Raw genomic sequence first — 23283 nt, 5'->3', positions numbered from 1 at the left:
TCACAAGATCATATTCCTGTCTGACATTTTGCAACTTGATGGTGTCATGAACTCTAGCGTGACCTGATTGGCTCATAGGACAAGGGGGAAAAAACAGGAAGTGATTGCATATACAGATATTTCTCAAAAGCAGTGGAATGGGGGGAAGGAGAAATACCCAAACCTGAATAAATGTTACAGTTTGCTGTTTCAAAAAGCTTAATTCTAAATCCAAACAAAAATTAAATTAATAAGTCACACTGAAAATATCACAGTGCAGTGTTTACTGTCTCTAATTAAAAAGTGGATTTTTCAGAGAAATGAATTACATTTCCTTCTTATTTTAGAGATTACGAGTGTTTTGTATACCTTAAGCTTTACTGCTTGTGGACTATTGACACAACATTTCTCCTTGTTTCTTACAACAAAAGTATATTTAGCTTTGTTTCTTTAGCATCTCTTTAGGTCTTCACCAACTTTGCTCTCGCTGTGCACACAAGGCTGAGCACTATCCCTGCCTCAACTTTGTGAAAACTTGTACTTATGTTTTATTCACACAGAAAGTCACACTTGCTCTCTTAATGCACTGCTTCACTGGTATTTTAGGAACCTTCAAGCCAGAAGTTTTTACTCAACACCTGTCCTTTGACTGTTTCCTTTTATGGGCTTTTAAAGAAAGTTCAAAAGAAGTTGCAAAAATTTTGTTTTTTATCTTTTTTTTAAAAGTTTGTGTGAAGCGGCAAGAAAGAGTTCACACACAAAAATATGTAACCACCAAAACAAATGTAAATTTGACAAATTTAGCAAATTTAACAAATTTAACTGATCAAAAAAGATGAATAGTTTAAAAAAATGTGGATAAATGAGTACCACTCTCTGCCCTGAAAAAAATGAATGTTGTGCAATACATGGGGCATTTTATTATAGTTGAGCTGGTGGATGTTTCCATGATGGAAATCTCATCCCAAAGGTACTCTGTTGGATTGAGATCTAGTGTCATGTTCACGAAACTGGTCTGAGATGATCTGAGCGCTGTGGCACATTATCCTGCTGGAAGCAGTCAGAAGATGGTTACACTGTTGTCATAAAGGGACTGACAGCACTCAGGTAGGCTGTGCAATTTAAATAATTCTCAGTTAGGACTAAGGGGCCCAAGTGTGCCAAGACAATATTTCTAACGTCACCACTACCATCACCATGGAGGCAACAATGGAGCCATGCTATCATGTTTTTATGCCACATTGTGGCCTTACCATTCAAACGTCACAGCAGAAATTGAGAGCAGGTGTTGTTTTTTCACTGTTCCGACATCCAGTTATGTGAGTCTGTGTAAAATGCATCAGTTTCCTACTGTTAGCTGACTGCAGCGGCACATGATGTCTTCTGCTCTAATCCAGCTGTACACTAGGTTTGACATGTTACCTCCAAACTGTTATTTGAGTGATTTTCTTCAGAACATCCTTTGGAAACTGTAGAGATGGATGTGTGGGAAAATCAGCCATGAAACAATCAAAATCACTTAAATCACCTTTTTTCTCCAGGATGGCTTTATCATGTACACGCACCTAAATGCACTTATTGGTCAACAAACGGTCGAACAGGTGTACCTAATGAAGTGGCCGGTGAGCGTATTATTAATAGTAATCTAAATAATAGTCTAAATTAATGGATCATTCTTTTGTTGTTGTTGTTGTTTTTTATATGTGAAATTGTCCAAAATTGGCATAAAAAAATTAGACACAGCTCTGAGATGAATACAGTCCTGTAAGATGTAGTGAAATACAATATAAACCTTAAATGTGTACTTAAACTGTTATTGTGATCAGGCATATGAATGAAATCATTCTCCTAAATGTTATTGTGTTTCAGAGACTATATAGACTATATACACTCTGCTGAGTGTTTTCTGTTTTCTCCTTCCTTTTTTTCAAAGCGTAGTCCCTCGTGTGGCTTTCGGGTTTTAATGTTTACTTGCCTCATTGTCCACTATCTTTTAATAACCTGTAAGTCACTGAAGTTCTTTGTTTTACTGCTGACCTGTTTCATTAATTTCGCCTGTGCTAAATCAACATTGTTTGCACACAATCAGAGGATCCATTCTGGCATTCTCTGTCTGCTGGACAACTGCAGGATCATGCATTTTTCTCTTTATACTTCTTGTCAATAAAGGTTGAGGTTTAAGTTCACTGTCTATTGTAATATGTGGCACTTTCCCCATACTCAGTGTTCCACAGCTTTTTATGTATATCAGTCATGTTACTTAAGCTTGGTTACATTTTCATTTTGATACAAATTCTTTTACTTTCTTTTTTTGTGTGTGTTTTTATTATTTCTTCAAAGGAGTGAGTTGCATCAGCCACATCTGTGGTCTCCTCAGTTTCTGTCGTGACGTTCTATTACGGGATGACTATTCAAGGCCAAATAGCCCCCTGTTTCCTGGAAACAGCTGTAACCTCATGACGACATGGAGGCTGCGGTTCAGTTTAATAAATTGCTACTCTAAAATCTGGGCATACGTTTAATGGAAATCAGCAAAAAAAATAAAAAATTAAAAAAGGTGAGACGGCTCCAACATGCATGACAATGCGAGAATCCCTCTGCTGTAACTACGCAGTCAGCGACTCCATTTGAATAAATGCGATGCTGAAGAAGAAAGCAATCGCTCTAAAGTCTGATTAATTTGTTGGTCATTCAGTGTCTGTGCTTTTGGATCTGTGTGTGTGTTTGACAAACAGAGAGGCGATGTGAGGGTGGGTTTGTGTGGAAAAAGAGAAGCAGCTATATGAGGAAAGGAAGACAAAGCTAGACACATGACAGTAACACAGAGAGGAAGTCTGCGTGTGATAGACATGATACAAAGAGAACCACTTGAAGTAACTGCGACACAGATAACAGAGCACACATCTTCACTTCTGCCTCTGACCACAACGACTGAAGCTCACCTCAGCTCTGAGAGATCAGTCCAGTAACTGCAGGTAAGGACTCTGAACTTTGTCTGGACTTGTCAGATGACATTGTTACTTGATATTTCCCACTTATGACCAAAAGTTTTACATGTATTGTGGAGTTTTTACACACTTTGTTTTCTTACATCATCCAAATTTTTAAAAAGAAAAAAACAGGTAGGGTTTCCTTATATAATTCCTTAAGAGTTTGAGCTGTATATATTTGATTGAACTTACAATCGGGTGGTGGTTGTGATTGATACTAGACTAAAAAGGGGAAATATGTTATGATAATCTAAAGACTACACTCATAAAGAAAATGATTAAAGATTTGATGCATTAGATGCTACAGGTTCAGTAGGCAGAACACTTTTGAACATTTATCAACACATCCATTCATTTTATTAACCACTAATTCAGTGCAGGGTTGGGGAGGTAACCTACCTCAGCTGACAATGAGGGAAAGGTTGGGTACTCAGCAGTCTATCACAGGGACAACACAAATACATAAACATTCACACTGACAATCAATTTCTAATTATCAGTTGATCTAATGTATATGTCTTTAGACTGTGGGAGGGTGATAGAGCACCTGGAAAAACAGAACACGCATTACAAATACTTCAGAACTACCAACACCACAAACACAGTTAGTGACCCAGATTAGAGGAGGCTGTAAATCAGGTGTGAGCAATTAGTTTCCCCAAGAGGTCAAATGACAAATTGGGGCTGTTGTGGAGGCTTGCTTTAGATAATATGCCAATTTTATAAGCCGTGCAAGAATTATGGTAAATACTGGTGTTTCAAACATAACATGCAGAAACAGCAGCTTGATTTCTAGTTATTACACAATGTTTTTGTGCATGGACAGTACCTTTTATGAAATTTCACCATGACTGTTTTTTTACATACAGGATACTATTAGAAAAGGCTACCACAAAAGACATCTAAGATTATGTCCACATATTACATATGTGTAATTGTGACCTCTACAAACCACACATTCAGGTTCCCTATATGTTAAATTTAAACACAGAGACACAGGGCAGAAAGTTCCCCTCTTTTTGTTAAAGATATAAGCTGCTCAAAAAAATCTGTTGTCTGTTTCTGTGATAATGTCAAAATAATTCAGTACTGTAAATGCATTATTGTATGCATTTACATACATGATCATCACATTGATGATCACATTGTTGTGTGATCATCAAATAAAAGATGGCATACAATTTCACTTCCTTGTAATTAACATATATTTGAAATAAATTGATTCTACACATTTGATCTATCAGTTACTTCTGTAGCACCCGTGAAAGTGAATAATTATCAGGTAACAAGATACCTCAAGGCTACAGTCCCACAAACTGGAACAAATCCCTGTCATAATGAATGCACAAGCGTGTGTGTGTGTGTGTGTGTGTGTGTGTGTGTGTGTGTGTGTGTGTGTGTGTGTGTGTGTGTGTGTGTAAGTATGACCACAAAAGAACACAAAGCCAACAGCGAAGCTGAAAGCCAGCACTAGGGGAGCTTCATTCAGTGAGTCCTCTGCTGAAATAAGTATGAGCACAAGCTCAAAGCCTGACAGTTAATCGCTGCTTTAGTTACCCGATGAATGCATGTGGTCAGCATACTCACCTTTAGCATAACTCTGGTTCTTACCTGTTAGCCTTCTGCTTTCTTTGCAGGGGATTGCCAACAGCTACTGTCTTGTTCAAAGCAGCAGTTTTAAATAAAATAAAATAAAAGTAATGTTCACATTTCCACTCCTCATAAACTGAAGGCTGCTCTCTCATTTTCTGCCTCACTGCATGCAAATGGAAAGCAGCTGATTGTAACAGCGATTCTGTCTTGAGGATAATTAAAGAACTCATTGCAGGCAAAAAAAAAAAAAGTTTGACTTGTGGCTGTAATGTGATTACTGTAATTATTTTTACTACATTATTGTGATACTTGTGTGATTTTCAGTATTACAGAAAAAATTATATTTTTACTTTTTGGTAGTGATGCATTTGCATTAAAGCTCCCCGTTCCTTCTTCTTATTGTATTTAAAGCTGTTGGCAGTAGAGAAAAGGTACCAAATTCTGTAGTTTTGTCATGAGGACAAAGTCTGACTGTGTTTAGTTTCACTGCAATCCATGCTGTACAGCAGGAGTGGACTAACTGACCAAACAAAGAGTAATGTTTCTGTCCGTAGATCAAAGTTAAAAGCTTTAATAGGTACTTTGTCACACAGCTGTGGGACTGTGCTAACAAAATGAGGGCTTCGCCATCTCTAAAGGCAAATAGAAGGCTCATTAGCTCCTAAAAGCCTAAATGTATTACACATGCACTCACATGCAAGCTGGAGATCAGCTTCTAGTTCAAAAGACATTGTGCCATGTACAGTGAATCAAAACAAGAACAATGAGCATGACATTACACACAAACAGTCTGTATCCATTAAATGTTAGAAAAGTGATTACGTTTTTCATATGTTAAATTTGCAAACTCGGGGAGATTTTTGTGTAAATTAGTTTAAAAACAAACATCAGCATTAACATGAGCTGTGACTCTCTGAGTGAAGACGAACAGTATCAGAGGCCTGAAATTGAAAACTCCCATCAATCATTTTATAACCATCTGTAAACCGAATGTGCAGCATTATCTACGTTTTTAACCACTTTCAGAGATGTCCTGATAAGTCTTGTATCTTCTTTGCTGCATTTGCACATTATCTTATCATCTCCCATATCAGAAACATCCTGTCTCAGAGTGATGCTAATAGACTAGTTCATGCATCTATTATTTCTAGAATGCAATAATTTATTATTATCGGGATATCCTAAAAAACTCCATAAAACCTTCAGTTCATCTGACAGAGCACGCTGCTTTAAGACTGCTGGTTTATTTATCGTTCTGAGGATATTTAACATTAGAATCGGAAGTCGGTCCTTCAGGTTTCAGGCTCTTCTTCAGTGGATCCAACTCCCAGTTTGGATTTGGGACTGTTATTGTGATTTTAGTGCTTCATAAATAAAATCTGAATTCAACTAAACTGAACATAATCACATCCACAACACGTTGGGTGAGAGAAACAGGTAAAATGGATTTAATGTTCTAATCTTTGGCACAATGAAAATAAAATCAGTTTAACTGCTATAAATCAATAAAAACGTGTTGGTACATACAGGCAGGATTTACTCTAAATATGTCATTTTATCACCTCACTTTACATAAAAGCAGCAGTGTCCATGCTTCACCACCCCCCACACCCCCCCAACTCAAGCTCTCAGTCGGATGGTCACGCAAAGCAAACGTAAGGAAACACTTTGTTACAGCAAAGCGAATCTACAAGGCAAAACAGGATTTTCACACTTCCTGTCAGTGTTTGATCTTACTTTTTGCAGTTGTAGAAACACAAAGATTTGATGATTTAAATTCTATTTAAATGTTTTCTACAGTTTATTTACTCTACAGCCTGCCTCTTTGTCTGCGTGCCTCAGATGCAAAACACCTCACACGTAAAGGAAATGACATTCAGAGCTTCTTTTCATCTCTTTCGTGTTTTGTGAAGTCTGTGGTTGGCTGCTGACTTTCCTGCTGGCAAACCACATCAACTGTGTGTCACCTATGTGCGTAAAAAAAAAGTCCGACGTTTTTTTTTTAAATTTTCTTTATAATCTGGTCGTTGCAGCCATTCAACTTTAAAAGGTTTTAGCAAGAATGTTAATTTTAAAAGAAATATAAGAAGCCTGTTTACATGCTCTACAGCCATAAAAGTAACCAATCGTGTTGTATTAAGATCACGTGCACTTTTCTGCTGAACAGCTGCAAGTATGTTATCAGATTAGTAGCCAACTTTCAATTTAACACTTTTACTAATGAAAATGTATAAACAAAATGGTTTTCTGATCAAAAAGGCAATTCTCTGAAAAATACCAGTAAAACAGGTAAATTGAAAGAAAACATCTGTGCAGGAGATGTTTTGGATGGATGGTAACAAAAACACTTCTCAGATTGTTTTCAGATTCTCAGATGAATTCTAAAACTATGTTTTGCTTGACTTGATTTTGCTCATTATTTAAACTAAGATAAGCTGTCTATCTGTCAGGGTATGGAGAAGAGAGGACCTAATGTGAGAAACAGGCAGTTTTAAGCTGTTTCTAGGAATGAGAAAAAACATAAAGGAAAAAGGCCACAAACCAAAAAATGAATCCAAACACACACATAGTAATTCACAAATGTCTTGACAAAGGGCAAAGGGAAGAAGATATAAAATATGAAACTGAAATAGTAAACAAGAATGAACTAACACGGGGGGAGGCATAACAGGACAACAGATAAGCCCAGTGACAGAGTAAAGACAGAAAACAAAAACATGCAGAAGTTAAAGTCCCTGTATAAACAGATCGTGTTAAACGGGAACCAAACCAGAGAATCGCAGTCATTCCCAAGAAAACCACAAAGTTAAAACTGGAATCACTGACATGAAAAGAAATATAACTCACTGTTAAAATAACCAAGAAATCAACAAGTTTGACAAACACAAAAAATCTAAACACTAATGACTATAACAGTATCTCATGTAGCAACATAATCTCACAGCAGTTTTTGGAAAACGCAGCTATAAGCTATTGACTGTTTTTAGGCTATTTTCTTTCTGACCGTACTTGCTGGCACACGGTTACACTATATATTAAATATGAGTGTGAATTCTTTAAAGCACTGGTAGAAATCTGTGGTTTGTTAAGCATTTGTATCTGCTGTCCTTCACAGACTGATGACACACTTCCTCAGTCACATTGTCTCTTGGGTTTAAAAAGGTCAGATGACGCCTCCTCTGATCTCAGCCATCTTGGCTGCTATGTGAACAACTGAGCCATTGCACTTTTTGGTTTGTCCTGCAGACCAACTTTTTTTTAACCCACAGTAACCCATATTTCAGACAGCCCAGCCAATTCAAAAACAAGTCTTACACAGTCCTGTCACATTTTAATCTAATAATTTAGCTTCATTAATTCTTTTTTTCTTTTTTAAGTTTTTTAGTTTAGTCTCAGAAAGTTGATTTTGTTCATCTGGACGTAGCGTCGTCAGTGAGACGGGTTCACTGAGAGGACTTCATCACTTGCAGTCCACTCACTCTTATCATCATGGCCCTGTCAGGCCACAGCCCACACTTTTGATATTGCTGCATTAGGGGAATTTCTTCAAATCTACCACAAATGTACAGTTGAATTTCAGGGTAAACAGCCTCAGAGCCACTCTGAGCCCACAAAACAAGATTCTGAAACTAGAGCCATTTAATTACTTTAAATTTTTCATGAAAATGTCCAAAAGGATAAAATGTTGAAGTGATTTGTAGACAAAGACAATGGTTATGGAAGAACACTTCTGGTTATCATTTAGTCCTGCAACTTAAAAACAGAAGGAGCAAATCTGAGCTTTTTTTCACACTTTGTCAGAAACTGAATTAGTGTAATTATTTTTTGAAACCTTAACTTCTTCCTACGAAGATTTCATTACCGGCTGAATGATAAATAAGTCTAGGCATGGATGCAAAATGCCGTTTATCTGGTTTACAGAGACATTCAAACACAATGCAGGGTTTTTACGGTTTTGTTTTTTTATCTGTGGTTGAAGTAGGCTGTGCACTCACTGCAGTGCCATGTTCATTTCCCCTTGCAGCAGCTTTGCTTCTCTAAACAGCAGAAACCATGTTTGTGCTCGACAGCTGGGCTCTTTTTCTTTAAAGCTCAACAGTATTTGCTTGCAGTGGTAAGATCACTTTTTCATTTATGACCTCTGGAAACACATTTTATCAAGTAAGGTTTTGTTAATCTTGTGCTGCACTTCATAGCTTTGTGCTGAGGCCACCACAGTTGTTGATTGTTTGTCGGCACTTTCACTATAGCTGAGCTAAATCAAATTTATCTAAACTGACTCGGGTCTTTGAGGGTTCCATGCATTTATTCTGAAAGAAACTCGGTCTCCTCATTAGAATCATAATAATTTTGATTTTAGACTTCACCCTTTAAACTCTCATGATCAGACCTTTGTCCTAGAGTGACAGTTAAACATGTGCATTAAGTGTATTTAAAAATGTAAATCTGCAACTCTTCTGAAAATTGTGCCAGAAGCAACATCCTATAACCACTGTTAAAGATAATATTATTAATGACACATTTCTAACATTTAAATGACAAAACTGTATGCAGTAAGGTGTCTGGAGATCTCAAAGTACAGTGGGGCAAAAAAGTATTTAGTCAGCCACCGATTGTGCAAGTTCCCCCACCTAAAATGATGATAGAGGTCAGTAATTTGCACCAGAGGTACACTTCAACTGTGAGAGACAGAATGTGAAAAAAAATTCCATGAATCCACATGGTAGGATTTGTAAAGAATTTATTCGTAAATCAGGGTGGAAAATAAGTATTTGGTCAATAACAAAAATACAACTCAATACTTTGTAACATAACCTTTGTTGGCAATAACAGAGGTCAAACGTTTACTATAGGTCTTTACCAGGTTTGCACACACAGTAGCTGGTATTTTGGCCCATTCCTCCATGCAGATCTTCTCGAGAGCAGTAATGTTTTGGGGCTGTTGCCGAGCAACATGGACTTTCAACTCCCGCCACAGATTTTCTATGGGGTTGAGGTCTGGAGACTGGCTAGGCCACTCCAGGACTTTCAAATGCTTCTTACGGAGCCACTCCTTTGTTGCCCGGGCGGTGTGTTTTGGATCATTGTCATGTTGGAAGACCCAGCCTCGTTTCATCTTCAAAGTTCTCACTGATGGAAGGAGGTTTTGGCTCAAAATCTCATGATACATGGCCCCATTCATTCTGTCCTTAACACGGATCAGTCGTCCTGTCCCCTTGGCAGAAAAACAGCCCCATAGCATGATGTTTCCACCCCCATGCTTCACAGTAGGTATGGTGTTCTTGGGATGCAACTCAGTATTCTTCTTCCTCCAAACACGACGAGTTGAGTTTATACCAAAAAGTTCTACTTTGGTTTCATCTGACCACATGACATTCTCCCAATCCTCTGCTGTATCATCCATGTGCTCTCTGGCAAACTTCAGACGGGCCTGGACCTGCACTGGCTTCAGCAGCGGAACACGTCTGGTACTGCGGGATTTGATTCCCTGCCGTTGTAGTGTGTTACTGATGGTGACCTTTGTTACTTTGGTCCCAGCTCTCTGCAGGTCATTCACCAGGTCCCCCCGTGTGGTTCTGGGATCTTTGCTCACCGTTCTCATGATCATTTTGACCCCACGGGATGAGATCTTGCGTGGAGCCCCAGATCGAGGGAGATTATCAGTGGTCTTGTATGTCTTCCATTTTCTGATGATTGCTCCCACAGTTGATTTTTTCACACCAAGCTGCTTGCCTATTATAGATTCACTCTTCCCAGTCTGGTGCAGGTCTACAATACTTTTCCTGGTGTCCTTCGAAAGCTCTTTGGTCTTGGCCATGGCGGAGTTTGGAGTCTGACTGTTTGAGGCTGTGGACAGGTGTCTTTTATACAGATGATGAGTTCAAACAGGTGCCATTCATACAGGTAACGAGTGGGGGACAAAAAAGCTTCTTACAGAAGACGTTACAGGTCTGTGAGAGCCAGAGATTTTCCTTGTTTGAGGTGACCAAATACTTATTTTCCACCCTAATTTACGAATAAATTCTTTACAAATCCTACCATGTGGATTCATGGATTTTTTTTTCACATTCTGTCTCTCACAGTTGAAGTGTACCTCTGGTGCAAATTACTGACCTCTGTCATCATTTTAGGTGGGGGAACTTGCACAATCGGTGGCTGACTAAATACTTTTATGCCCCACTGTATATAAAGACTCTTCACACACCCCAAAAGCCACTTGGTACCATTTCGGCAGTTTTCTGAGCAGGTCAGGGGATTTTTTTCCACTTGCACGGGAGGTCTGTGGAAAGTGTTTGAAGTGCCTGAAATATTTTTAGCATGTAAGCAACATAGCTAGCAACACTGCACTGCATTAGTGCACATATAGAGAAGTCTCTAAAATATTAGTTGACCTAGAACTTTCAGGAAGGAAATAAGACATGCTTCTGAAACAGTTCACCTACATGTGAATAATGGAGAAGTGTAAACACGACTGTGCAGATAATCCGCCCGTATGTTATGGGACGAAAGAAACTGACTGGCTGTTTTCCAGTGTTTAAAATACCCACACCTGTGACCTGGGACTAATGAATGTATACATTTATCTACTTAAAGTGGTTCTTATTCTGCTTTTCATTATTTTCTGTCTTATACCGTTATAATCATGCAAGCTCAACTTTAATATGACTTCAAATACAGTTGTCTCTGTATATACACAAGTAACCTGTGTCTCGATAAGCAGTGTTGAGAGGACTGTAAAGCGAGACAAGCACACAGCCAAAAAGCCAAAAACCTTTATTTTGTTAAAGGGAAACACAGGCATCCATAAAACACACAGGAGCTAAACTAATACTTTGGAAAAACTCAGGAGCCAACCAGAGCAGAGCCTTAGTGTGTTCCAGAAAGAGAGTTTACTTCAACGCTGAGTCAGTTACGGCGTTACAGACTCTGTGAACTTAACTGGATAGTTTCTCTTTGAGTTTATCTCTGATTCCTTCCTTCCTGCTGCTCCTGCCGCTGTCAAAGTTCAGAGCGAGGTGAATTATTCTGCAGAAATTGATCCTGATATCCCAGTAAAATGTGGGTTTGTTCCACTGACAACTTCATGGTTAATAAAAATAGTAAGTGTGGGAACAATGATTACATCACAGATTTATTCTCAGCTCAGAGTTAAATCTTCAGACTATCGGACAGTTTCCTTGCAGTGGAAGTGAAAACTCAGAGTTGCTGATTAAACTCAGATTGTTCAGTCTGCTTCCTGGAATACGGACTAAAAAAGACAGGAGTGAAAACGAGACAGACAGTCACAGAAATAAACTGAAAACAAGAGAAAAAACAAAACCAACAACCAAAGTAAAACAGGAAGTGAACAGACAAGCAAACAGGCAATACTAAAAAAAAGAAGACAGTAAAACAGAAAAAGGAATATTAAACATTTAAAACCATCTATAGGAGAACAGGATTATAACGTATAAAGACAGAGCTGAAAAAGAGTGGAAGGAAAAAATATATATAGATATACATATACACACATAAGCAGCACGGTGAGCTCATGATTAGCACTGTTGCCTCACAGCAAAAATGTCCTGGGTTTAAATCCACCATCTGCATCATTGCATGTTCTCTTTGTGTCTGTGTGGGTACTCACAGGTACTCCAGCTTGGGGTTAGGTTAATTGGTTATTCTATATTTCCTATAGGTATGAATATGATGTATAAAACAGGGCTCCAAAACTAAAAAACAAACTAAAACTCGGGGATCTGCAGAGCCATGTGAAACCATGGACCTGCTCTAAACATGTTTCCTGCTCTTTAGTCTTTAGGATGTCAGCGAGGTCATATGCTGATCTCATGCCTAACTGTATACAGATAGGCTCCATCAATCAGAAAAAAGTTGGCTTATAGGTGGAGTCTGTTAATCTATATTTGTTTTTAACATAGACTCTTGTGTTTTCTTCCCGTCTCTCGGTTGAATTACACAATAAGTAACATGCCTGACATTTTGGCCCTTTTCTGTTTTCTCTTTTCCAGCCACACAATGTTTCCAAATACTTCTCTGCCCACCCACACACTCAAGTCTTCTAAGGATGACCAGGCGGTGGACATTGATGCCATCATGGACAATGTCAGCATCATCCTGTACACACTGACTGTTGTACTCGGCATCACAGGGAACTCTGTGGTGATCTGGGTGGCTGGATTCAAACTTAAGGTAGATATGGAGTGTGTCATATATTTGAAATAACTTAATATTTACAGTTTAATATTTTACAACTCCCTATAAGACTTCAGGTTTTCACTGCAGGTAACATGTATGTGTAACATTGCATGTGACAAATAAAGGCGGGATTTATTGATTGATTGATAAGCGTCAGTAACATTTGGGTAATAACATATTGGGATAGAAGACAGCACAGATATGTGACTTTGTCAGTGTCACAGCACCAACACAGGAAACCCAAAGCAACTTAAAATAAAAGAAAACAACAACAACAATTTGTCCCCTGCTTGTAACTTTTGCAGGGAGCTGTAACCGGGATAATTCACTTGAGTATAGGGGCTCTTTTCTTTGTTACATAACATAAGATTCACACTCATATAAACACTAGCTGTTTTTGCTAATGCTAAAACTTTGTAAGATGATTTAAAATGTGGGATTATTCATGAAAAGTGATACAAATTAAAAATGCAATTCTAGTCAACATTTTATCTCACGCAATCCTTTTTTAATTTAACCTTCAAAATAGGCAAAACTCGCGTATAAGGAAATCAACTTAAGTCCTAAAAAGCTTATGTCCAAGTGTGTCATAGCTAAAGAAATAAGATTTTGGCAAAGGGTTAACAAGAGAAGTAATGATCAGTGAGCAGAAACTTGGCTCTGTGAAGAGAAAGAGGAATAATAATGTCACGTCTTGTCTTGTCTTGAGAGTGTCGATGGAGAAGTACAGAGACAGTCAGAAGTAGTTGTTCTGTGTCTTTGTGGATTTAGACAAAGCATATGATAGGTTCCATGAGAGGAACTGTGATACTGTATGAGGAAGTCAGGAATGGTAGAGAAGTATGTGAGGGTGGTGCAGGACATGACGACATGAGGACAGTGAGATGGTGGTAGGATGTGTGATAAGAGTTACAGATGGGTTGAAGGCATCAGGAATCTGGGCCCTTTTTGTTTGAAGTAGTGCTGGACAGGCTGAAAGATGAAACCAGGCAAGAGTCTCTGTGGACTGTGATGTTTGCAAATAACATTGTGATCATAGTGAGAGCAAGTGAGCCTGGAGAGGTGGAGGTATGCTCTGGACAGATGTGGAATGAAAGTCAGTAAAATCAAGACCAAATACATGTGTGTGAAACTGATGGACATGCAGGGAGTCGAGATATTTGAACTCATCTGCCTTCACTACCTGTGTTCAACTATCCAAACTGACAAGAAAAAACAGAGAAGAAGAAAGTAGCAAGAGTGAAAGAGGAGATTTACAAGAGAAGGTTTAGTGAGACATGCTATGATTAATGGTTTGAATACAGTGACATTAACGAAAAGACAGGAGGCTGAGTGAAGAGCTGAAGATGCCAGGATTTTTATTGGGAGTGATCAGAATGAACAAGATTAAAAATTAGTACATCAGAGAAACAGCTGGGGCTGAGCAGTTTGGAGGCAAAGGGGGAAAAGATGAGGAAAAGAGGAAACCCACCAAGGAGGCGAATCATTGTGGTGACTCCTAAAGGAATCCGTGAATCTGTAAGAAGAAGAAATTATGAGGAATTACTCACAACACATTATGCCTGACTGGGGATTTGTTGCTTGTAAAAGTGGATATATATATATATATATATATATATATATATATATATATATATGGTCAGTCCACTGAGTAGTCAGTTGTTATTGTTGCAAACATATCGATCCCCTCTACCTGACCCAATAGGACATGGTTAACACTTTTCTCAAGGTACTTACTTTACCCTGCAGGACAGCACTAGTAATGGGTGGTTACCAGGTTTAAGGCCAAACTGTTTCCAGGTAAAAACAGCAGATGAGGGCGCGTACTAGTGATGTACAAATGATAATGGCAATTCAGTGCCATTAAAATCTTTGATTTTCTTTATGTTCCTGTTATCATTGTTGTTTTATTTTCTTCTTCATCCACAGCCAAAGGTCACCAACGTGTGGTTGGTGAATCTGGCGATAGCAGACCTGATCTTCTGCTTTACACGAGTTTTCTCTCTCACTAAGAAGCTCTTCTTTGAGCACTGGCCTTTTGGTCTCTTCGTCTGCAAGTTCAATGGCTTCTTCAAATATGCCAACATGTTCTGCTCTGTCTTCCTGCTGGCTGTGATCAGTCTGGATCGAGTGCTCTGCATCTGGCAGCCCATCTTCACAAAGCGTCGACGCACCATGTGGGTAGCGAGGATGGTGGCGGTCTGCGTCTGGATCGCAGCGATCCTCTTCAGCATTCCCTACTTCATCCATCGCCAAGTCTACCTGGGCAAGAAGAACCTAAGTAAGTGCTCTGTGGATCCGAAGGAGAAGGCAGAGGGGTACAACAGCACCAAAGCTGCTCTCTACTCCATCCGCTTCCTGTGTGGCTTCATATTTCCCTTCATGGTGATTCTGGTCTGTTATATCTTGGCCGCTGTAGGAATCAGACGCACCCGCCTCTCAGGGAAATCCCGCCCCCTGCGTATACTCGCAAGTTTGGTCATTGCCTTCTTCCTGTGTTGGGCACCTTACCATTGCCTCTTACTGGTGAAGATGGTGGACAATAAAAATGCAGTGGTGAAAATCTGGTACCCTGTAGCAAAGGGTGTTGCCTACTTTAACAGCTGTGTGAACCCATTGTTGTACTTCTGCATGGGGCTAGATGTGAGGGGGCGATTCAGGCAGAGTCTGATGGGTGTTTACAAAAGAGCTCTGGCAGACGATGTTGATGGACAGACAACTCACTCCAACGATCGCTCTTTGGATGAAACCTCAGTGTCAAAGCACAGCACTCTCATAGCGGAGGGATCAGGTCTGACAGCAATGGGTGTGGCTAAAGTTTAAGTTTTCCCTCTATTGATCCTGAAGCTTGGTAAATGGCCTGCATGGTAAATGGCCTGCATTTGTATAGCGCTTTTCTAGTCCATAGGACCCCAAAGCGCTTTACACTACATTCAGTCATTCACCCATTCACACACTGGCGATGGCAAGCTACATTGTAGCCACAGCTGCCCTGGGGCGCACTGACAGAGGCGAGGCTGCCGGACACAGGCGCCACCGGGCCCTCTGACCACCACCAGTAGGCAAACATGGGGTTAGTATCTTGCCCAAGGATATTTGACATGCAGCCAGGAGGGAGCCTGGGATCGAACCACCGACCTTCTGATTAGTGGCTGACCTGCTCTGCCACCTGCTCTGCCACCTGAGCTACAGCCACCTTGCAGGACATGTTTCAAACCTATCACAATATCATCATTATATGATACGTACACTGGTAATGAAATAAATAGAAAGTCTTCACCTATGATTGGATTGATCCACAGTGGCTCAAAAAAAAAAAAAAAAAAAAAAAAAAAAAAAAGGAGCTGTGAGAAGTGTTTGTGTCCACCTTAACCTGGATTAGCTGGGTTGATGTATCACAAGAGAGGATAAGGACAAAATGAGTATATTGGATAAATTATCAAACTGACACCCCTCCATGATATCAAAGTACTACACGATTGTGGCATTATTATTATCCACACCAACCTAGGGACTAAAGAACCAGATTTAAACAGGTAAGTTTATGTGGATAAAATAATTCAAGAAAACAAAGAAAAAATATGTTTAGATTAGACAAGAGGGCAGCATACTAATAATCAGCTAATGCTAACAAGCTTGAATAGCTAGGGTCACACACTGACACAGAAGCCTGTCAGACAATGCTCAATGATATACAGACGTCTCGGACAGCCTGCTTGTACAGTTACTGCACAGTTTTATTTTTCATGTTTGTTTTGTTTGTTCAACAAAGAGAAAATAGTCTGACTCCAGATGAAAAGTGTACTTAAAAAAATAAAGATGGTCACTTTGTACTTGATTTCGGCATAGTGGGCAAAAAATATTTAAACAACTAATGTTGTAATTCAAGTACTGGGACACTCTTTCTTTCACATTTTCCTTCTCAAACCAGATTTTATTTCCTGGTGGTGCATTTGAAAAATTCCAAAATGTGAGCAAGTCATTTTTGAAAATATTTATTTTTAAGAAAAAGCTATTGTGTTGTAGATATATTGCAAAGCTGTTTTACATTTTATGTTGTTCAAAGTGGGCAGCACGTGATATAGTGGTTAGCACTGTGGCCTCACTCACAGGCCAGTGTGGAGTTTGCTTGTTTTTCCTGTGTTTGTGTGGGTTCTCTCTGGGTACTCTGCATTCCTCCCACAGTCCACAGACATGCAGATAGTGGTGTTAGGTTAACTGGTGACTCTATATTGCCCATAGATGTGAGTGTGTTAGTAGAGCCCTGGATGTCACATTTCTGAGTTGTGTTTTTGAACATGTAATTGAAGTCACAGAAGAAAAGTGGAACTGTGATGAAGCAGAGGGAAGTGAGACTACTAAAAGAAAAGCCAGTAATAGCTTTAGTCATGACTCTGTCTTGTGTATAGAGGTCATTCTGAAAGTTAGATGAATGGAAACTGTGCAGTGTACCAAGCTGCATCGTGTGGTTTTTGTTTTTCGTCTTTTTTTTGTTACCATGAGAAATGCGTCAAAAGTATTTCATCCATCCTGTGTGTATCTTACTGCTACTTAAGAGGGAGAGTGGGCTGAGACTTTTATGGCAGTCAAATATTATGAACATGGAATCTAGTTAATATCAATCCATAGCAACCAGCTTATAAAACACAGCACCAGAGTATTTACTCAGCTGCTTACACATCACTAACTCTGTTTACAATAAAACCGTTTATCTGAAACCTGCTGTTCCTTTTGTTTAATAACATTTCTGCCATAAAAATATGATTAAAGCTAAACGGAGTAGCTGCAATGATGTGCACGTGGGTTTTTGTAAATAACTGAAATATAACATATGACTTTGTAAATAGCACTGTCTATGGGATTATATTGATAAAGTTTAATTTTGAAGTGTCATTGTGCGAAGGTCTGCAATATGTCTGTGCTTTAAGAAACACAGTGTTCATTAAAAACTGAAAAAATAAAATTGCTTTTGTGTTTTATGTTTACAATAAAAAGCTCAACTACTAATTGAAATCCTTCTGACATTCAGTGTAAATCACACAGGAAGTAAACGTGTTCAAGTTGTATTATATGGACGGAGATATTTCTCTTTGACATAGAGCACCAGAGTTTGCTTCCTTTTACAGATTTGCCACTGAATTTCCACAACCATAACCTTAACCATACTGAAGCTAACATGCACAGACAATAACACTAACATTCAGCTTATAAACTATATTTTATACCTTTGTGGAGATGAACAACATCAGTGTTCTTGTCTGGGGATATGTAGGTTAAGACATAAATTACAATGATGTAAGATTAAGACATACTTCATCACATGACCTGGTTCTTTGGCTTTTGGCATCATGAAGAGAAGCTGGGGGTTATCAGACTCTTCTACTGTGTTGAACTGCCATTTATGAATTCTGGAGGGCAGTACAATGTAAAAACTTTTATTTGGCCCTTTGTCAGTTACATTTCTTAAAGAACAAATAACTACTCAAACTGAACAAAAGTGGCACTTTTTATTTTGCTTCAAATAAATCTCTAAATGAGCAACTTGACTTTCTGTCTTGAAAAATTGAAATGGAGCTAAGCTCTAGATTCCCACTGGCCTCATTGTGGTGTGGCTCAGCCCTAAACAAGCTGGCTAAATCAAAACGAAACTACGTATTGACAAGTATCTTGCCTTCAAACAGAAAGCTATAATATGTGAAATGAAATGGGGGAAAAAAGCAAAGAGGATGTGATCTGATTATTTCTGCGAAACCACTGTTCAGAAGAAGCTTTCAGGAGAAGAGGAAGCTTTTATTTAGAAGAACATTATTACAGACACTGTCCTCATTTTGGATATTTCTTGTCTGCTACTTTCACTGAATCAGACTTTAAAGACTTTGAAGCCATATGTCACAGTGGCTGGTGTCCCCTTCTTAGATATAATGCATGTGCACATACTACCACCTATATATGAAGTAGTGGATTACAGTTTCTGTAGTTTACACATAAAAACAGTCAAAGATTTTATGTGTAACTAAAAGTAAAATGTTAAATGTGTTTGGAGTACCTCTGACTTGGTAACAATAGCCAAACCAAAATTTTCATATTGATGCCAATACTATTATTTGGCGTGAAGGCTGCCACATAAATTGGTTCAAATGTGAAGGAGGGAGGAGGAAAATGCTCTACTTCGACTCGTAACAAATCCTTTAACATATTTTACATTTTTTGTGAATGAGTTAATGTTGTTTGCTCGTTGGGTGTTGTTTTGAAAGTACCTGGAGTTGGGTGAACATCAGCACCTTTAACTAATATTATTTTTCTATTATGTTCGAGTCATGAAGTGTTATAAATACAGGAAATATCCAGATCCAATTTTAAAGCTAAAAATAACATTTAAAGTAAGTTAAAAATCAAATCAGTGTCATTGTCAGGGCTCTGTGTGCGAGCAGGCGGCGAGGAGGATCCAATAGTGATGTGACGTTCTGTATCGAGGCTTCGAAGCTTGTGTCGAGTAATTGAGGGGGCGTTTCCGCCATGCGCGTATCGAGGCTTGCTTCATTTATGGGAGGAGCTGAAAATGATGACGTCCGAAGCCTCGCTGCCCGGCTGTTCCACGTGACTGGTTCATGAAGTGGTTCGAACTTTGCCGCGAGATATGACAGCGATATAAACCCCTCAGACTTCATTCAAAAATGTGGGTGTTTGATGGAGAGTTGCGGTTAGTGAGTTTGGAGACAGTTTTGAGGTTTATGAGAGTGAGGAGAGAAAGTCAGGAGAGAATGGAGCCAGCTAAGAAGAGGAGGATGTCCTCCCCTGTGTTTTGATCTTATTCCTCCCAACAAGGTATGTAAATTTCTACAGAAGATGTATTTTCATAATACTGATGGTGCAATACAATTTATGTTAAGTGGCTTTACTTTTGTACAAGGTGAAGTGTTTGCTATGTGCCAGGGAGCTGGGATATAACAACAACACCTCATCCATGCTTAGGCACTACAGAGCTTTGCATGAGAATAAGGGGAACACCGATTGTGGAGCAAGACCAGGTGAGCCATCAAATGCCATGATAATACAGCATGCAGTAATGTTACTAAATGATATAACAATATTATACAACTGTAATAGGTTACGTGTGTGATATTTATATTTGTGCTTTGTCTTTATTGTCTTTCCTCAGGAGAACAATCTCAAATAGATGAAGACCTGGTTAGCATGGTGATTGAGGACTCCCAGCCATTTAGCATTGTGGAGGACAAAGGATTTAAAAGATTTGTTAAATCATTAAATCCTAGCTATGTTCTCCCCACTAAAAAGGTCATAAAAGCAGTGGAAATTTAGTTTTTACAGAATAAAATGTGAACAGGCAGGACTGAGGCTCAAAGCCTCAGTGTGTAGCTGTCCATACCTCAACGTTACAAAAGCACAACCACTGTCCACACCCCAACCACACCTCACCTCACAGTAAATGATCATTTCCATTTTAAGCATTTCCAAATAATCATTTTCCATACTGCCAGTATAAATATACACAGTATACTGCCATCACTACAATATACATGTTTTACACACTCCTTTTGTTGTTGACATTTACAGGCAGTGTGCAAGAGGCCACACTTCAAATTCTTGCCAACTAATATTTTTACGTCCTGTAGATGTCCTACTAGAGCAAATGAAGCTTCAAGACGCTTTGCGCTGGGGTGAACCAATTGGATGAAAAGCTTCAATGCTTCATGAAGCTTCATCTGCCCATCACTAGGATCCAAGCGCAGGACTCAGACACTGAACTGTAAATCAAACCTCAGCTTTATTGCTGGCATAAAACAAAAGAAGAAACTGAGCAATGGTACTGAACATGGAAAACTGCCACAAAAACACACATGCATGATCTGATGGTACGACACAACACCAAGCATGGGAAAACACAGGGCTTATATACACAGGGTAGTAACGGGGGAATCTGCAACAGGAGGGAGACACAGCTGGGAGAGATCAGGGCTAACGAGACATGGGGAACAAAGCTGCACACACTAACATAAGAAAAAGACTTTCACAATAAAACAGGAAACATGAATCACAACTCAGAGACACGGACTCAACACAGAACGACAGAAAATGACACATGGAACTGAACTATATATGAAACCACAATTCCTAAACATGGTTAACAGAGACATGAAACTCAAATAATAATCATCACAACCACAACAAGAGAACAAGAAAACAATCCATGATGCAATCCATGACTCAAAATACTGTGACAGTCATACTCACTCCAAATGCCATGCACAGTAGCAAGGCGACAGATGTGATTCGGCACAACAGAAATAAACTGAATTGAAGGGAATTGAACCAATTTATTTTATTGCGTTAAAAAATGATTTTCAGAGCTTAATTTTCATTTGTTCAAAAGGATTTCTTTCTATAATACTGACACGTTGTGGCACCATTTGCACAATCATGGTACACCATGATTACATTTGTAGTTTATTATTAACAGGAACACAGTGGAAAGTATATAATTGGGATCATTTAAATGAGTGGTGGAAACCACTTCTTCTTCCACCTGTCATAGTAATATGCAAAATATGACAGTGAAGAGTCATCACGGTTCATGTGTGCTCACTCACTCACTCACTGACAATAATGGCTGATCACAGACGGCCAAGACACAGTTTATGACACATGTGGCAAGACCACAAACCTTGTCAAACACAAACAAAAGTGAATCATAACACAGAACATGATGATGAGATAACGAGGCAAACTGAAGAGAGGGATAAACTGAGAGGGATAGGTGCTGCTGAGGAAAGAAGTGTCACTCGTAGAGTCCTTTGGTGCTGCAGGCACTACCGCCTCACATCAATTCAGTTGGTCAATATTTAGTCAGGTAATGTTGTAGAGCATTTAAAGTGGATTATATAGAATAGCTTTCATTATTTAAAAAAAAAAAAAAAAAAAGAATAGCTTTCATTAAATTATACAGTATATCTGCAGTGAAGGTTAGGCTTTCAAAAATAAAAATACAACTTAAGAATATTTTATATATAAAATAGATAGATAATAATATGTAAATAGAAAATGTTTCCCAGCTTTATTATTATTATCAGTCACATTTGTTTTGACTGACTGCATTCTTGTATGATAATTCTTCATAATGAAACAATAAGAACAAGTAGTCTGATGTCTAGTATTCATTATGAATGTATCATTTGAAGTAACCTACTTTTGCTTTGGATTTTGCAAACACACTAAGGTTTTGTAGAAAGTATTTGTTTCAGATCAGTATCGTCGATATCAGCCTGAATTTTACTTGATATTAGACTGGAATGAAAATCAGTGGTGTCACACATCACTGCTAGATCTAGCTGTGTTTTAACAATGCCATTGGCATTTATCCACTGCACCTGAAAGAGGGTGCCTTTCAAATGGATGAGGAGTGGAAGAGCTCATGATCCAAAGCATACCACATCATCTGTAAAACACGATGGAGGCAGTGTGAAGGGTTGGCTGTGCATGGCTGCCATTGGCACTGGGACACTAGTGTTTATTGTGACACAGGACAGAAGCACCCAAATGAATTCTGCGATGTTCAGAGACATATTGTCTGTTCTAATTGAGCTAATGCAGCTAATGCTAAATGCAGTCAAATCGATTGGGCTGCATTTCATAATACAGATGGACAATGACCCAAAATATCCAATCAAAGCAACCCAGGAGTTTATTAAAACAAAGAAGTGGAATACTCTTGAATGGCCAAGTCAGTCACCTGATCTTAACCCAACTGATCATAGATTTCACTTGTTGAAGACTAAACTTCAGACAGCAAGGCCCACAAACAAACAGCAACTGAAACCTGCTGATATGAAGGCCTAGCAGGGCATTAAAAAGGAGGAAACCCAGCGTCTGGTGATGTCCATGAGTTTAAGACTTTAGCCTTTCATTGCTGGAAAAGGGTTTTTAACCAAGTATTGTACATAGTTTCAGTTATTTAATTAGTCCAAATACTTTAGAGCCCCTGAAACATTTACAATTCATTGTAGTAACGTACAGAACCAAAATTATTAAAAAGTCTCTGTCCAGATATTTATGGACCAAACTGTATTTACATGTAATTATATCTGGTTTATGTTGTGAACTTGACTGGCATGCTCCAAAAATTATGTTAATATATGTTAAGTATAGAAAAAAAAGAAAACAAAACAAAAAAAGACTAAAAGAAAGAAAAAGAATAAAATGTTAGACTGATGGCATCTTGTAAACAAAAGGTCAAACTAAACTTGAAAACTAAAATCATTCTGGAAGAACACTTTCTGGGCATCAATTTAACTCTAGATTTTAGCAAAATAGCCTTTTGATCTTATTTCACACTTGCATACTGAATTGGTGGCACTAATCTATGGCGCTCTACTCACTTCCTTCAAAGTGTTCAGCACCTATGATACATGACTACATGAGTGAAAGCTGCAGGTCATTTGGTTGGAGCCACAATAATGTGGTTTCGGCTCAGGCTGACGTGGGCTGTGCATTCATTACAGAGCCATGT

General features: G+C 38.7%; 1 protein-coding gene across 1 annotated transcript; it reads left to right on the top strand.

The window, feature by feature from the left end:
- The first annotated feature begins 2860 nt into the window (after positions 1-2860).
- LOC308385024 (fMet-Leu-Phe receptor-like) lies at positions 2861-17654 on the top strand. The gene is made up of 3 exons (XM_080863742.1): positions 2861-2954; positions 12572-12752; positions 14688-17654. Exons 2-3 carry the CDS (start codon positions 12579-12581, stop codon positions 15579-15581), a joined length of 1068 nt encoding a protein of 355 aa, XP_080719868.1. The 5' UTR covers positions 2861-2954; positions 12572-12578; the 3' UTR covers positions 15582-17654.
- Positions 17655-23283: the final 5629 nt, after the last annotated feature.

Source organism: Rhamphochromis sp. 'chilingali' (assembly GCF_963969265.1).
Source record: "Rhamphochromis sp. 'chilingali' genome assembly, chromosome: 17".
Taxonomy (NCBI): domain Eukaryota; kingdom Metazoa; phylum Chordata; class Actinopteri; order Cichliformes; family Cichlidae; genus Rhamphochromis; species Rhamphochromis sp. 'chilingali'.
The sequence above is the reverse complement of the archived record's forward strand: the minus strand, read 5'-3'. Positions and strand labels throughout refer to the sequence as shown.

Excerpts from the sequence above, each read along its gene's own strand:
- LOC308385024 (XM_080863742.1), top strand. The coding sequence starts at position 12,579 with ATGTTTCCAAATACTTCTCTGCCCACCCACACACTCAAGTCTTCTAAG. Across the intron at positions 12,753-14,687 it reads TGGCTGGATTCAAACTTAAG|CCAAAGGTCACCAACGTGTG; the intron begins GTAGATATGGAG and ends CTTCATCCACAG.